At 43.0% G+C, this 16990-nt stretch overlaps 1 protein-coding gene and 1 long non-coding RNA gene across 3 annotated transcripts in view; one reads left to right on the top strand and one right to left on the bottom strand.

Annotated features, from left to right (window-relative positions):
• LOC125764229 (uncharacterized) overlaps positions 1-16990 on the bottom strand; it is a 146717-nt gene that overhangs the window by 86528 nt on the left and 43199 nt on the right. Inside the window, exon 2 of the long non-coding RNA XR_007418443.1 lies at positions 16242-16277. This is a non-coding gene — a long non-coding RNA (uncharacterized LOC125764229). The remainder of the gene's footprint in view (positions 1-16241; positions 16278-16990) is intronic.
• Positions 1-16990, top strand: part of LOC125764226 (uncharacterized) — a 79429-nt gene that overhangs the window by 51515 nt on the left and 10924 nt on the right. For both annotated transcript variants that reach the window (XM_049428213.1, XM_049428214.1), the window contains one exon: positions 16766-16971. In XM_049428213.1, the coding sequence (XP_049284170.1) occupies positions 16766-16971 (206 nt within the window). The remainder of the gene's footprint in view (positions 1-16765; positions 16972-16990) is intronic.

The raw sequence follows: 16990 nt of genomic DNA on the forward strand, positions 1-16990 counted from the left end.
CAGCGGTTTGCTTGCTTGCGTGAAGGAAGGTTAAACAGAGCAAATAAAGCCACCCATTTACTTTCGCATAAATCATACGCCGGCAATAAACACGAGAAAGCAGCCGCCGTTGCCGTTGTACCTTTTCGCTTTGTCAAATGGAGTTGGATGTGACCGAGTTCATCCAGTGTCTGTAGTGAGCATGGAATCGTATCTTATCTGGCTTAAGTTAAGCTTTGAGTCGCGCTGGCTAGGTGACTGAAAAAGGCAGCTTCAACCGATCCTGATCGTTCACCGTTGAAAATGCTACGGAAAAGGACGCTACTTTATGCTTGTTTGTGCGTTTTATAACAATGCCATCAATAAATATGTCGTTATATCGTTACGCATACCGTTCTTCGTTTCCTTTCGTTTTGGTCTCCGCGTTGGGAGGAAGAATTATTTCCAAGATGTGGCAGGAACCACATAAGTCGTTGAGTGGCCTTGCTGATTGACTATCTTATGGTCAACTGAGCAGTGATTCGAAACCATTTTAAACCATCACTTGTTGCCTGTAATGTTTCCCCGGATTACATATTCCTTTCGAACCCTTTGGGTCAATACGATTCGACCTTCTAACTTTGTGGTAGATCAATGCTGCAATCATGAAAAACCCCGCACTAAAAAGTAGATGCAGCGAAACAAAATATCATTCGGCACAATTTGTGTCAATTCGTGAAAGGGTCGCCCAAACTAAAAGGTTCTCCTCATTTACCATGTAACCACTGCACCGAAACGACCGATACTACTGATGATGATCGTGATGTTGTTGATGATTGACATTATTTATTCATACGCCTTTTACGATTTGCCTGTTCCATTCCACATTCCACCTTTTGCATGTGGTTTGTCTTCGATGTCGCATTTATTTTTTGCTTGAATTCACCCGATTTAGTTAGTCTACTAAGCTCGACCACTATTCCACCGGTACACGTCATTTTAGTCGTCATAATTTTGCGCTCAACCGTACTTCAGCATTTCCAACGACCATTTTCCGGCCCATTGGCGTGCCTCATTCTGTTGAGCTGTTTTGCTCGAAATGTACAAAGGTGGAAGGTTCTCAGTTAGAGGTTGGTAGCTCGTAAATTTATCATCGTAAACGTTATTATGTTAGTATGTCAATAGTCAATAAAATACGGCACAAGATTTTGATACATTCGATCGCCGGGATTACCGGCAAATTTGGGCGTTAGCATTGCCATGGTCGGAATTGAGGAAGCAAGCTTTTAGGAGGGGTGAGAGAGAGTAAAATGAATGATGGCAAACAAAACACGATTCACCGACCCGGACGAAACGATCAAACGGACCGAAAATTCACCTAGGTCCCTCTGTGACACATCGACACGTGTCTTCGTGCATCGTTCAAATGGTTCCGTAGGGCTGCACACGAGCCCTCTAGGAACATAACCACATCGCACGTTGACGAGCGTGCCCTCTCGAGAAAGGAAGGAACTCCGTGCAGCATAGGACGGTGGTAAATTTGGTCAAATTTTCTAGTTCACGTCAGCGTCAGCGACGGAGCGTTGTTATTGAGTTGTGTGTCGCTGTGGTAGCGAAGTTCTCGCTCGCCAGTGCCTGTCTGTGGCGCCGGCGGGCGTAGGATCGTTATGCAAATCGGTACCAACTTCAAATTGCAGCGGTGACACTGATCACCCACAATTGGATACCCCCACGTGGTGGTTCATGGTGCAACCACGATGATGATGATGATGATGATGATGGTACGGACAACACGTTCCATACTCCTTCTTCACATTGTGAATTGGGTTGGGAGCAGTGTTTGCAGCAGGCAGTTTTTGTTGGCGATAGATACGTTTGAGAAATTCATAGCAGTGCAAAGGGCAGCCCTTCTGCATTTTGTTTGCTTGTTTACCCTCCGATTGATGCACTATGATCTTGAAAGTAAATTTTATGGTAAAGATTTAAAAATTGAAAAATATTGTATAACGCTACTATTTCACAGCAATACTACAAACTATTAGCTAATTTTCAGGATGTTCTATTTTGACTTAAAAATAAAAAAGGTTTCCTAACATAAATTTCTTGAAATTTTCTCAACACAACATCGCACCCATTGTTCACGTTTCCATCACTTCCATGACCAATGGCAATCGAACCACTTTTCACGTGTGATTTTCCATCGTACCATTCGTGTGGTAATGATGATACAAAAAATAATCATAAAAGTAATCACATTACATAATTTATGCACCGTAATATGTCTATTTGCATGGACCGGCAGCACGTACTACATTGATGATGCCATGGTACCATGTGTTTCGTGTCGTTTCATGCTCGCCTCAAAAGGACAAACATAAAGAATAACGAACGGTTTTATTTACCGGGCGTAATTTAAAGCTCACAACAAACCCTCTAGCCACTGCATTGTGTAGTGATTTGCTTCGAGCGTTTACAGTGAAAGTGTAAGCAGCAAACAGTACAGCAGCAGTTTGTCTGCTGGCGGTGAACAGAAGGGCTGCGTTTTCGTATTTCCAAGCACCGGAAGTGCAGTCGTGTATGCTATTGTGTCTCGCTGTGTCTCGAGATACGGACGCACTTTGCTACCAGTAACGAATAGTTCACGCATAGTAAACGTTTGCGCTAACCACACGCACCGATGCGTCTAGATGCCATCAATCGCAACCATCGAGCAGCATTATTGATCGCTTTCCGGGAAAGTAAATCGCACCCGAGTCAATCCGTGCACCGGCAGTGGGAAGATTGATGCCAACGGTATGGCCACTTTTCATTCCACCGTGGTGTGGTCCGGTGTGGTTGGTGGTTGAAATTTATGATCACCTCTCTTTTCAACGGTTAATTGAAATAATTGGCTACGGTGTTATGGTGTGTAACATGTGCGCAAATGATTACCATACGATGGGGTCGTTAAAATGTGGGTTCATAAATCGTGCCCGTGACGTGTGTATGTGTGTGTATAGAGTTTTATGAAAATAGTGTGTTTAATTAAACGGGTTAGTGACATTCATTAGGAAGCTTTAAAAGAGCGATTGTGTTGTCGTTTTCCGTCAGATGGCGCTGTCAATAAAAATTGACAAAACCGCTTATTAGTAGGTGGAGTGTTAAGCTGTAAAGAAATCGAGTTTTGCGGTTGACTTTCAGTCAATTTAAATGATTTAATTTAATAATTAATTACTTATCCCTTGTCACTCCTAGTAGTAAGAAAAGAATAGCGAAGGATTCCAGCACAATATGCACCAACATGTGGTTGACTAGCCGTTTGAAAAAAACAATAGTTCAACAATCTTCCAGCTACTCCTACGGTTAGCATCCAACAACCTGACCGGCTCATCTTACCTTCCCAAAAAGAACAACTTATCGTGCCTCACATTTCATCTCTGCCATCCGGTGACCAATTCAATTTGCACCGAAAACTTTCCCCGAAGGCGGATGAGTTCTTCGACTAAACTTTTCCGTCTACTTCCTTCCGGTGAAACTGGCATGAAATTCCTTGGAAGCGTTGGCGGAATCGTCCCGGTACCGCAAACTGCATCAAATTATCATTCGTACCACATCTTTTACTGGTCGCTTGTGTGAAGCAGGCGGAGGGTTGGTCGTAGCAGATGCCAAACACCGGTACGATACTTCCGTTTTAGGGACGATTGCTGGAATTCGAGCACACTTCAAGCATTTTCTCCATCTCCTTCTCCCATGTCCAAACACCTGCAAACATCTCGGTTATGCCCCGGCACGGATGGAAGAACTCGGCCGTTGTTTTTATTAACTGTGGCTTTGTTATTTCCAATTAGCGTTCATCTTTTCTTTTGCTCGTCCAGTACGAATGCCAGCACCAAGACGTCTGTGCCCATTTGTTTCACCGTAGAAAGGCAGAAATACCTCAACGGACTAACGTAGAATATGGGAAGACAGCACAACCGACGGAAGCACCCTGCTTCACACTGCACCGTGTGGGGTGAAGTTTTTCGGGACGTGAGATAATTTTCTTCCCCCAGCATCCTGCTGCTTCAGCTGACCCGTAAAGACTTCACTTCATTACGGCGACCACTCAATTGCGATGCCATTCCCGCTAGATGGCGTTACCGCTTTCGACACTTCCGCACTTTACTGTGCGATTTTACCTGCCTTCCGGTGAGTGGCTCGGTGCACCATTTGGTGGCCGGTTTTATTACGATCCGCTACGCCCGAAGGAACAACAACGAAACGGAAAGAAATTTAGCAGGAGAAAGTTCATCAACCGTGGGAAAAGGACGCTCGCATTCGGGATATACCGGCGGAAGGCACGCTTCGTTGCCATCTTCCAGGGAAAAGGGCTGCACCGGAATATTGTACGGTTCGTTTGTGTTTGTTTTGTCTGTGCTTCTCGTTTCGTCGATGACTGGAACAATTTTCGCCTTCAAGATTTTCCCACTGACTCGAAAGGTGTCTCTTTTCCAGTGCCCACAGAAACAGACGTATAATTCGGTTGAGATGGGCCGGAAAGGATCGTGTTCGGGTTGGGTGCTTAACAGCCAGCCAACTAGTTTGTTTCCTCACACGTCAAACTTCATCATTGCTTTACTTGTGTGAGGACGTAAGGAATCCGAGACGCTGTGTCTTCAAATTCAGCAGGAAAACAAACTTATACATACCACAAACAACTGGCAACGAAGAGACATGCTGAAGGATCTGTTCAAAGTTCGCACCACCTCATACGCGGGATGTTACAAATCCACTCGAACGGTGCGACATTGTGGTTTCTGCACACTATAGTCAACATGGTACGTGAATTTAATTAATAAAAGTAAGTGTAATGTAGAAACTTGCTACCATTGCTGTACGGTGCAGCACCAGCAAAGCGCGTGGCGTTGTTACCGTGAGTATTCTACATAAACTACTTCCGTGGGATGGCATATTACAGCCCAGACATGTTGGCATGGGCTCTTCATTACGCTGCATGCGTCATAATTAATCATTTCATCATTATAAGGGTAAAACGAGACAAGTATCATAAGCAAACTGTGCATTGAAGTGCTAATAGGTGGAAACTAGTAGAGAAACTCTTGTGCAAGGATCTTTTTCTAGTCACCAATTAGTCTATTTACAAATAGGAGATCGTTTTGAACAAAAAGACGCGTTACAGAAGAAGGAATTTGTTATACATAAGTGAGAATTAGATTAGATCCATGTGTAATTGTATTATTTTTGTTACTGTTATTAAAATGAATATTTAGATATTTTATTACATAAATATTTCTTTTACCAAACTGTTCAACTCTACAAACGAAATTTGTTCCATTAGCTGATATGGAACAGCAACAATATAGAACAACAACTTGTGTCTGATTTGAGCGATGGAAGCAACTGCATTCCTTTTGTATTGTGGTTCAAAATCACCGCCTCATCGATCCGTCGTTACCGGTTTAATCAGATTTCCCGGCTTTATCCGTACGTCAGCGGGCGACCCTCCAGCCTCTGACAATCCCGGTTGCGTTATTGAACGTTAAGAAACCGTACACAAATCCACTATCACCTCTCAGCCCATGTCAGCGAAGGTTCTGTACACCAACCGAGCGAATAGGCGTTTGCCTAATAATGCCCCGTGAGGTGAAGTCTTGTGTATCCAGCTCACGTCCTGGCGCCAACCACCCGACATCCGGTGCACGATTTGTTGCGGTGCTGTGTTTACGCCGAAATGAAAAACGAATACCCGATTCCACACATCGGTCGATATGTGTCATATACGACCATCAACTCTCTTTCTGTTACGCTCGTTTACAGGAGAAACCTCCAAAAAAACGGAGGCCTGAAACCTTGCTGCGCTACTACTAAATCCTGTACGAGTTTCATTCATCGAACATCCGGGAGCGTTCCTTCAGCAGGTTTGTGGGGATATACATAGCTTGCAGTACAAAAAAAACAGAGAGCAATAATCAGTTCTACATAGCTTTAGCCACAACTCGAGATGGTAGCGAAAGAAGCCGTCTGATAAGCAAACTGCCGGTACATACGCATGTCCTGACCAACAACAGCAAAAAATCCTGCTCCAAAACAGCAACACCACGAAGTCGTCCGTAGTGCTAACCGGAAACCCCAACGCAACCAGGAAGAACACGGAAAAAAGGTCCACTTGTACGTTTGCGGGTCGCGTGAAACGCAGGCACAAGTTCGAAAACTCGGATGGAATGGTGGTGTTGTTGATGTTGGTCTTTGAAATTTGATCCTTTTGCCACCTCGGTGCTGCCATTTCGGGCATGACCTCCGACCATACCCAGCCATACCCATTGGTGTCGACACGTGCTACCCACCCCCTCAAAAACCGTTGTACCGTTTTGGAGCAACACCTAACAAGTGAGCAGCTTTCGGATGAAAACACTGCTGTCGATTTTGGTGCCCTTTGTGTGATTTCTAAAGCGTGGAAACTGTTTACTGGGTTGGCTTCCTGAGTGCCAAATATACCTGCGTTTTGTGGCAGGTTAGTGCCGTACGACCGTTTGACGCTTTCATCGTTCTGTGCTTATATTTTTAGCCACACAACACTGAGTGGTACCATAATCACGGAACAAATATTTACCAAAGGCAAACATTTGCAGTCGAATTATTGTCAACTTGCGTTAACGTGGTGAGTTTAGTTTTGGACAATTTAATTCACAATGCTAAACTCCCATTTTACCAGCTACAATTAAACATATTTATTTGATTCACCTCTGTACTTAGACATTAATCACGCCGGAAATTATGCAACTCGTATTCATTTTAACATTTTTAATTACTTGCTGAGTTTGCAAGGGTAGCTCAACTTCAGGGTATATTGACTGTACTTATGTCGTATAATGTTCTAGGATATCTTAGCTCTTCATATCTGTGTATAACGGAAAGCTTATCTTCCCCTTAGAAAAGAAAATGTTCCTCTGTTGCGACAGCTACGTACAGCTTGATGAGTGACACCCTTTAACCTTTCTGCTGTCATAATATGTGACCTTTCAGCTTCCTACACATCAACCCACATCCCCACCAACGACATACTGCTGTCAAAATGCCTTTCAATTGCAAGGCCTTCATCCTGCCAACATTGGAGGTTCAGCTCGACTCAACGTGACAGGTCCGTTTGCGTGAGACTATCAACACCGATGGTGTGAATTTGAATGATAGATTAGGGAGAAATTAAAACATCCCCAACAGCTATTCTTGCCGATAGAGAGGGTGGTAGAGCGTGAATGATTTATCAGAAGTGATGCATACGCTTATCCTACGACCTAAACAACAGGTAGTACCAATTTTCGTAAGGAAGTTTCACCACAACTTAAATCCATATAAACCCCATCCCACGTTTTGTGTATCATGCTCGGTGGCAGACGGTTTTCGAAAAATTACACCACAAGTCAGGTGATGGTAAGGATCGGTTTCAACCAGTTAAAAGTTGATAATTTTATAGTGTCGTTGTAATAACACAACCGATTAAAACGAGAAGCAAAAGAGCAACGTTGGGTAAGACGAGTTTCTTCACCAACAGTTTAGGGTAGTTTGGAAAAGTTAAGCTATCGATTAAGCAAATGACTTGCCCGTGGAAAGAAGGTAGGTGAGACTGTGCTAATAAACTATTAACGCCGGTTTGATGATTGTTTTACAGTGCTTTTAACATGATCAACTTTTTCGACAGGTACAAAAGAGCCCGTCTTGTTGAAGTGAATCGAATTCGGGGAAACATAACTGTGGTTGTGTCTGTGGCATGTATATGAAATTCAAGAAGGTCCTGAGGGTTTGATACATCTGATTTTTGTCCAAAACTGTGGAAGTCTTCATCATTCGTCGTTACTAGCCAAAGTTCTGTCAGCTAAAAGGTGGCTTGGACACGTCTTAAAAATGACACCAATCAACTTTTCATGTTAAATGTATAGAATGCAGTAGACACATTTTAAAATGACTGCGATGAAACGACTGGTAGACGACTACACTCCGAAGTGTGGCTTTAAATACTTATTCAAGAGATCTTGTTTTCAGAAATAAATTAAAGAATATCAAGCAATTCCCCGCAGAACCTATCGGAGGAACAATTCGAATAGTTCTAGCATTTGCACCTTCAGAATTGGTACCACTAAAGCTCCATCCTACAGCTTTAAACGAAGCTTAAAAAGTAGCTCTTAACAAAGCAAATCCAGCTGTCGCTGACCAAGATGAACACCCGCTAAGACTTTTTAATCCTCTTGTTCACAAGCTTGTTCGCGTTGTTCCGGTCGAAACCTCAGCTAACTTTACCGCGGGCTTTTTGTTCGGGAGTTCCACAGGTTACCATCCTCCTCAAACCAAACTCCCCAAAGTCCAGTTCCAATTACCAAAACCAAAATCACATCATTTGCCAAAGTCCATGAATAAATAAGTGTCAACTCATTGCGTCCCAGGCACATTCTCCTTCATTCAGTCTGGTTTCCCCTTGAGAGATGGTTGGAGAGTTGGACGATCCAATGGTGAAGGGACGACACAGCTTAATGACCTGTTCGGGATAACGCGCAAGTGAGGACACACACACACACATACACACACAAATCACAAATCGTTTGCCTTCCGCGTTCCTTCGTGGTGCGAATAAAAATCTCATAATCCAAGCGCTTCGTTTTTAAATCTAGCAATTATCATTTTCCTTGTCCCTTGTTTTGAGACCATGGTTGGATAGAACGGTACCAGCAGTCCAAAAACCGAAAAAGAAGCAAATACACCAAAGACCCGATGTCATTTATTGGAGAAACTTTTACCGTATAAAGCAGGACATTGCTGTACGCGCGTTTTCGAGGGCCGTGTGCTTCCGCCCGGATGGTGTGACACGAAGAAACTCGAGGCACCATTGATAGCAGCATGAAGGAAGATGATCTTCCACGCTCTAACGACAGCCAATTAAATTCTTATGATTTCACATTAAAATTATATTACAACCTAATTAGTAATTTACGAGTTGAAAAATGACGGCTTTTGGGGGAGGGCCATGGTTGAACACTGGAAGTCCGGAGCACGAAGGAGGTGCTATCGTGGCAGGCTTGTCGTCGAGGTTGTCCTATCTGGTTTAAGGATCTGCTTTACTTTCGTCCTAGAAGAAGAATCCTTTTGCGCTTTCCCTCTGCGTGAAAATATAATTTCCCATCCCTTTCACACAAGCAGTGAGTGCTGCAGCGCTCACCACACAAAGCATTCCATTTCGCTTTTCTTTCGGTCTTTGTGCGCGGGAAAGCAGTTAACAGAATTAAAAACAATAATGAAGGAGCGACGGACGTGTAAATCCTTTCGCCCCGTTACTGTCATGGCCCGTCGGACGGACAGCGATTTGGACAACTTCTCTGGCGAAACAATCGTACAACTTGGCAGGGCATGCTTGTCTATCCTTTAAGCTGGCTGGAAAACGAATGGCACGAAACAAAACCAAAACAACAAAAAAAACTTTTCTCAACCCCAGACGGATGGTGCACGGATCAACACAAGCTGCTCGGCTAGATTGGGATAAGCTTGCGCGTGTGTACGAGAAGCACGTAACTGTTTGCACGAACGAAACGTTTGGAGCAGTTCCGGTTTCTGAGTTGCTGCACACGCCGTAGACAGACGAACAAATAGCGGCAAGCGAAAGAAATTGTCATCTCAATTGGTTCGCAAACTTTCGCGCCCGTTTTTCTTTTCCCTTGCAACCAAACCAACCGGTGTGTGACGGTTATTTACGGCCCCGTCAGAAAATGAGGCAGATTATAACTTTGGTCGTCGGGCCGGGCCGGGTGACAACTTTTCAATTGGTTTCCGGCTTTTCAATTACGCGCTGATGACGGTGATGGTAGAGTGGAGATTTAAGTGAAGTGGCAAGTTGAAAAGATGCTTCTTTCTTTCGGTTTTTTGGTGTTGTTTTTTGGGTGCCAACATCCGTGGGTGTTGGCTTGTAAATGAGCAAATTGAAAAACAACAAGAATTAGCCGCTGCGGGGGACAATGTAATCTGCGAAGGACAAAAATAAGGTGTGACTTTTACTTCTGGGAAGGTGTTTAATGTAGACGGGAAGATTGATGGTGGATAAACGATAATGCAATTAGCCGGTAGTTTATAGTTTGTTTTGATTTATAAAGAGAGACAGAGAAAGGCCAAAATATTACCAATTTAATGATTTAATTGAAGACTCGAGAAAAATAGAAGAAAAAATCCTTAAAAAGAACACCAAAACCACAAAATCGGCATTTGAAGATTAAAAAAAGGAACAATATTTACAGAAATTTCAATGAAAAATAGAACAAACGTAAACATGAAGATTTACTTAAGTAAGCAAGCGTAAAATTATTGAAACATTACCAGGGTTTTAAACACATCCCCATTAAATACCGTCGAAACAAAACAGACAGACGATTCGCTCGTTGGGGAATCGAATTATGTTAATGCAATTTCATACAAACCGAGTACAATGGGAGCTAACGGCTATGGAATGCGCTCTGCAACTTATGGAGAATTGTAGCACCGTGTGCTTGTGTTCCTACTGACTCGAATGCATCCTTTTTCAACCGTAACCCGAAACGAATGTAACTCAATCAACGCTCGTTACATTCTCAACCCCAAAAACCACCATCCCTACTCAGTTGGGGTGTTGTTTTAGGAAAATCTTACCAGCATGGCTCACCAAAGCCAGAGTCAAACATTCTCGAAGTGTGTGAACCACCGACACCATCGGCAGTGAAGGATGTGGGCACGAAGAAAGCAAATAAGATTATCGCCCTTAAAACAATTCGGTGGTGAAAATTAAATCGCCCGAATCTTGCGTCCTAGTGTAGGGGTGAGTGGCGCACACACACACACACACTGACTCGCAAGAAAATGGCAGATTCATCGTCCAAGAACATCGTCCAAACCAGTGTATCGAAATGGATGGAAGCATCGAAGGCAACGGAAAAGCACACGAAGCCGAAGAATTCGGCTGAAGAAGATTTGCGTAAATAATGATCCAACCTTTCCAAGTACAAATCATTTGCACTTGCATAGCGGGCCAAGCCAAGAAGTGGGAAACATCCATTTGGATAATCCACAAATTTGTGCAAATCAAATCACATTCACGGTTGGCGGAGCACCGATGCCTTTTTCCTGTCTGTTTTTCCTAATTTGGCATTCCGCTGTTCGGAAAAAAACATCGCCTGTCTGTACAAATGCTAATCGCATAATTGGAACCAGAGGGATGGATGGATGTTTTTCCCGATTTTCCAATTGACGGGAAGTTATAGGAAAAGCGAGTGAGAGAGCTGGATTGGAATTTTCTATCTTATTGTGAAATCTATTTCAAGCACTTCGTTGTTTAGCTACGGTGTGAACGGAATGTGGACAAAGAAATGTTCCATTTTTGAGCATGACAGTTGGGAATTTAAATCAAAGTTTTGAAAAGCGGATACATATTTACTTATTTTAATATGATCGATCATCAGTGTCAGAATTTATTTTAGATATTCCTCAAAGCCTAACAGTCATGACAGAGCCATTAATGATTGTCTGTTTGGAAGGATTTATTATGCTTTACCTTCAGTAGTACTTGGTCTGTTTATTTTTTCTTATTGCAATGATTATTCTCCTTGAAACGTGTAACTTTACCGAGTAATTTCAACCACGTTTCCGACGGTTGTCAAAGCGTGTATTCGCCGGAAGGAAGGTGAAATGTCAATGAATTATTTCACATTAGTTCAGCCTGGGACAAACACACTCACAGCCCCGCACCTGGCACACGCTTACATTCCGGTGGTTGAGAAAGTTTCCCGTTCACTCCACAATCACTTCAACATATCGCAAACGGGAAATGTGTACGGTTTCGCTGCTAATTCCACTTTAATTGAATTATTAATGTTTTCCTCGGTCACTTGCCGAGTTGACGACGTTCATCGCGCTACGGTGTGTTCGGTCGGTCAATGGGTAAATCGGTTACAGCGCGTGTGGCAAGATCAACTTCCGCACGCTACCGACAATTTTCGTAGACAATTTGCTTCATTGTCCCGCCCCCAAAAATAGATCACGGACGGGAAGAAAAGCGCCGTGCGGCAGGAAGACTTGCGCAAGAAGTACGGAATCAAACATTAGAATCGCTTGTACCGGGGAGTTGTCTTACGTGCTTCGCAACTACTTGTAATTTGAACTGACTTGCATAAATTATTCACCGCACAACAATACCACCGGTGGCACTGGCTTGTAGTTCACTCTTCACTCTTCTCCTAAGGTCGGCGGTTGATAGTAGGTTACTTTTGAGCTACGCTAACGTGCATACCTACTTCAGGAGAGGCATCTTGTCGGATCGGTTGGACGAAACTCAAACACACTGTGTGAAGTGGAAAGCGTGTAGCGTAAGATTGAGTGTCCGTGGAACGATAGCATAAGTACTAGGCGACTGTATAAATCTTGTCACACGGGTCGGTGAGTGGCATGAAATTAATCAAAAGCACTACCTACCACGTTTCCGAACCATGATAAGCCTGAGCTTATGCTAGTGATTTCAACGATCATTTCTGAAAATCTTTTTAACGTCTATCCACAGTAATTCAGATTAAACTGAAAGCCTGAAAGCATGAAAGCTGTCTTAATAATAATAAAATGTCTAATAGGTATAATAAACTTTCTAAAATACATGTTTGTCCACTGTCACTTTTTACAATCCACTGTTAAACATAAAACTCCAATGTTGCGAAACAACTCATTCAACAATTACGCAATGTAAACTTAACATTTTTAACACGCATACCCGTGCTTCCCATCTGTACAGGAATGAACATCATTCAGCCAAAAAGCTTATCCTTTTGTGTAACCGTTACACTCTACTACAACGTGACTCTAGCTGCGAATATTTCTCCGCAATTGTCTCCTTTAGGACAATGCGCACATCTCAGCACATTATTCCACTTCAGATAAAGTCAAACATGCCACATTACGGGGGCATACATTTTTAGATGCTTTTTTCTTGTATCTTTCGCTCACAAAGCTGCACACACAGCAGAAAAAAAAATTCCATTTCCAACAAATGGCTGCTCGACATGGATAGGGTATTCTAATTTCCTTACCGACTGCAACGGCCACAATCATTCGGTGGCAGAGCGGATGGAAATTCTATGCCTCCCTTTTCTTCATGCCCTCCCCACACACTCGGCACGATTTGACTCGACTTTTCACATCATTACAGTCACTTGAATAGCACACACCTAGCAGCATGACGGTTGAAAGGCTTTCAAGTTGTTGAAACATATTTGTAAATGAAGAATAACATCCTTTCGGGTTATGGTTATGATAACGCCATCGCCCTCGTTTGAGCAACAGCTCAAACTCGGGGGTGGTTTTTTTTTGTTCCTGAAATGTGTGGCTGTGTGTGTGTACGGAGGTTACATCATAGGCGCAGGATTACATACCAGAACAATGATAAGAACACAAAACCATCGTGATCGACCACGAGACATGGTGGATGGTTTGTGACGGCGGGCATTTTCTTTCTTTCGTATGCCTTTTACAAAACATTAGCAGTCGAACAAAGCGGAAAGCGACGATGCTGCTGTTTGCTGCCTAATGCTGCCTGCAACAATTGAGCGTTACACCCTTACAGCCCCCCTCCTACTACCCTTCATCCACGTTCGGTCGGTACTGAAGATGAGCCAGCTTTTGTGTGTGCGTCTACACCACCCTCTGAGCTCCTCGTTGCTTCAAAAGGGCACACTAGGGTGAGTGTATTATGACGACCTCTTTGACGGTCATTAAAAGCCATCAGCAGACGGCAGCTAACAGTACCGTAACTTATCTAAGCCGATCTTTTGGTCTTCCCTAGTCCCCTTTTGCAGCACAGTGCTCACACATCCCACTCTGTAGCAGGAAATGGAGCAAACGTTTCCTTGCCGAAGCCACAGCTGCCATTGTGTGATGATGATTTGCCTGCCAGCCTGTTGTGTAGTACCACGTCACCTTGCACCAGAGGTCTGGATGCCGAGAATGAAAAGAGCATTATGTTTCCATTCCGTCCGCTTCAGGTGGAGAGTTCTTTACATATTCTTGACGCTCGACATCATCGTTTGCCAGCCCGAATTCAAACTCGTCAAAACGGGTAGACCACCAACCGCCATTAACAGTGAGAGAATGAACACGGTAAACCTTTACCTAGGTTTTTGGTCGTTTGTGCAAACATGTCCCTAGCATCGACCGTTTCAACCCGGCACGGATGGTGGACATTTTAGTAAATGAATTTGCATCTGCTCGTTCGTTGCCATCCATCCATCTATCAATGTGCGCCGGGGATGTAGACGATGGTCTTTCTTTTCTTGCACTCCGAAACTAAAACAAACAGACAAAACACTGCACACTGCACACTGTATTCTTTTGATATCGTATGCAAAGGATGGGAAACATTCCATCCGAAGAGAAATGCAACTCCACTGGAAACAATCACACATAATAAAGAGCATCCATCGCATGGAAGGTGAATGTGTAGAAAACACAGGAAACCTTCCACCAATATGGTGTACCGCAAGCAAACGTTAGGCTATTATGTTGTTTCATGCTTTATGGTGTTTCGTTGTTCTTAGTCTGTTTGACCCTGCTGTTAGCTATTTTTTCCCCGTCACATACATTTTGTTTTTTTTATATAGAAAACTGAAACCAACGCGTTGGTGCAACACAATAACAGTGTTTGACAATGCTGAAGAATTTAGTCTCAAAGAAATGCAAATGAAAGAAGTTTCAAATGCAAAGCCATTTCATTCCCATTTCTGCATAACAAAACGAACTTTCAAAACAAAACTTAGACTTTGTAGGCCTTGTAATTGAAGCAAAAAAGATTTTTCTTTTACGAAAAAAAGAAAAAAATATGTTTATTGGAAAGCAAAGGCTTTTGAACATAAAAATCGTTCTTTAAAAAAAATAATATTGTGTACGTAATTTCCACATAACGGTGCTCTCTTAAGTTATCTACAAATTCATTGTTACGTACTCCTATAGCAAGCAATTTAAAAATCACAAAAAATCATCTTTTTTTCCCACCCCAAACCAAATTTTTCCGTATCGCACGTGATGTTACCTTCATTAAGGCGTCACTTGAATACAGCGGGTTAATGAAATTACCGGACCGACCAATCCTTTCATCGACCATGCAATGCACCTTGTCTGCTGATTTTGGCTGCTGAGCCTCAACCAAACCTTCATCGAATCTGTCACCGCCGATGGTTTCCGAAGGCGACTGGAATGAAAATTGACGACAGCCCGTTACCTTCTCCCCGAGATCGTGCCGTTGAAAAACGATCCTACCCATGGCAGCGGAAGATTAGCAACCTACGCAGACGACAAAGCTACCCCACCTTTGAACAACTGTCCGGCACTGGTAGTAGCGTTCGGGAAAAAGCATTTCGAAAAGGGCACGTGATGGAAATGTTAATGTCAAACCTCTGTTGCAAGTGCCAAATCCATTCTTCAAAAGGTGGAATTTTGTGGATTTCATTTTTTTTTTTATTTTTGCGCTCTACATTTCCACCTTTTCCGTCGGTGCGAACTGCGTACAAAATCAATCGGACCTTTGTTCGTCGTTCGTTGCACTGAATTTTCCAACCAAAGGCGATACCGCTTTACCTTCCTGTACAGCGTGTCCCGGTTTGAAAGATATCTGTGAAAGGAAATGAGATTTTACGAACGCACTACCTCATGAGCCGGTCACTGATTAGCTTTTTCGCTGTGCCGTGCAAGATCGGGTTTCCATTTTATGGATTTTTCCCTCCCTTTCTATTTTCAAACCCGTTCATCTCTTCCGAGACATAAGGTGATTATTATGACCAAGGCACGGAACTGACGTTTGAAATATTTAATTACAGCTTCTGATCAAAGGTACAACATCTACAACACGTCGGTTGAATGGTTGGTTTAATCGTTTTGATCAAGGATGAGTTCTCCTTCCCCAAAAACAAATGGAAATACTAAACTTGAATGCAACAAAAAAGGGACTTTTTAAGTTCATGTTTAAGTCGAAATACCAGAGAAATAATACAATAACAGAATAATATTTCTTAAAGGCTAAGCATCACTGACTTGTGGTTAAAATGTTTGAAAAAGTTTACTTAAAATCCTCACAAATTGCCCAATCAACCGCTACAAGTGAAAAGGCAGGTGTTTTAATAGACTTCCGTGTTTTTTCCATGCGCAATGAAGTCTCACGCCGTACAATGGTGTGCATAACTTTAGACCGGGGTGATCCATGTGGCTTCAAGTTTTTTATTTGTTATTTCTCTACTCTACACTGTGCTGTGTTCGGTTTCACTTACCGTAAGTAAGCTCCCCATTGAGACTGGAGTGGTGAGCTGAAAGAAAAAGAAAGTTTGGTTGATTATAAAATACTTTGAGCAAGCTACTTATCAACAGCATCCCTGCTGTCCACACGCTTTCTCCCTTTTCTTACTATCGATGACTAACTTTTGGACATGTTTGCTGTGGTACTACTGCTACTACTGCTATTCTCAACAGAGGGTGTTGTTCACCAGCAACAGGATGTTTACACCCACCAAGGTGATGTGAATTTAAACCTGGTAGGAATATAGAAGTAAAACAAAATATTTTACTTCGCACTATTTAACCTTACTTTTTCATCTTTTTTTATGAAACATTTTCAACGTCCCTGATTTTCCCTCCAAATGTACCTTGCTTTCTTACGGCTTCTTACCATACCAAAACCTATCAATCTGTCATCACCTTCACGAAAGGCAGCACCATCCAACCGTTCTAATTAACGATTTTTCAGTGAACTAATTATCATCTTCATTCGTGCGTTTTTTCTCCCCTTTTCCCACAGTGATAGCGGCCCTGCGAGACGTTCAGGTACAGGTGGCACCCGCTGTGCGGCGGGGAGACACAGCCACCCTGCACTGCTACTACGACATGGATGGGGAAAGTTTGTACTCGGTTAAATGGTACAAGGGACGGCGAGAGTTCTATCGCTACACACCAAAGGAAAGCCCACCGATGAAAATTTTTCCCGCCCAGGGAGTTCAAGTTAAGGTAAGTTTGCCGAGGGGTT

The sequence above is a fragment of the Anopheles funestus genome, chromosome 2RL (genome assembly GCF_943734845.2).
Source record: "Anopheles funestus chromosome 2RL, idAnoFuneDA-416_04, whole genome shotgun sequence".
Lineage (NCBI taxonomy): Eukaryota > Metazoa > Arthropoda > Insecta > Diptera > Culicidae > Anopheles > Anopheles funestus.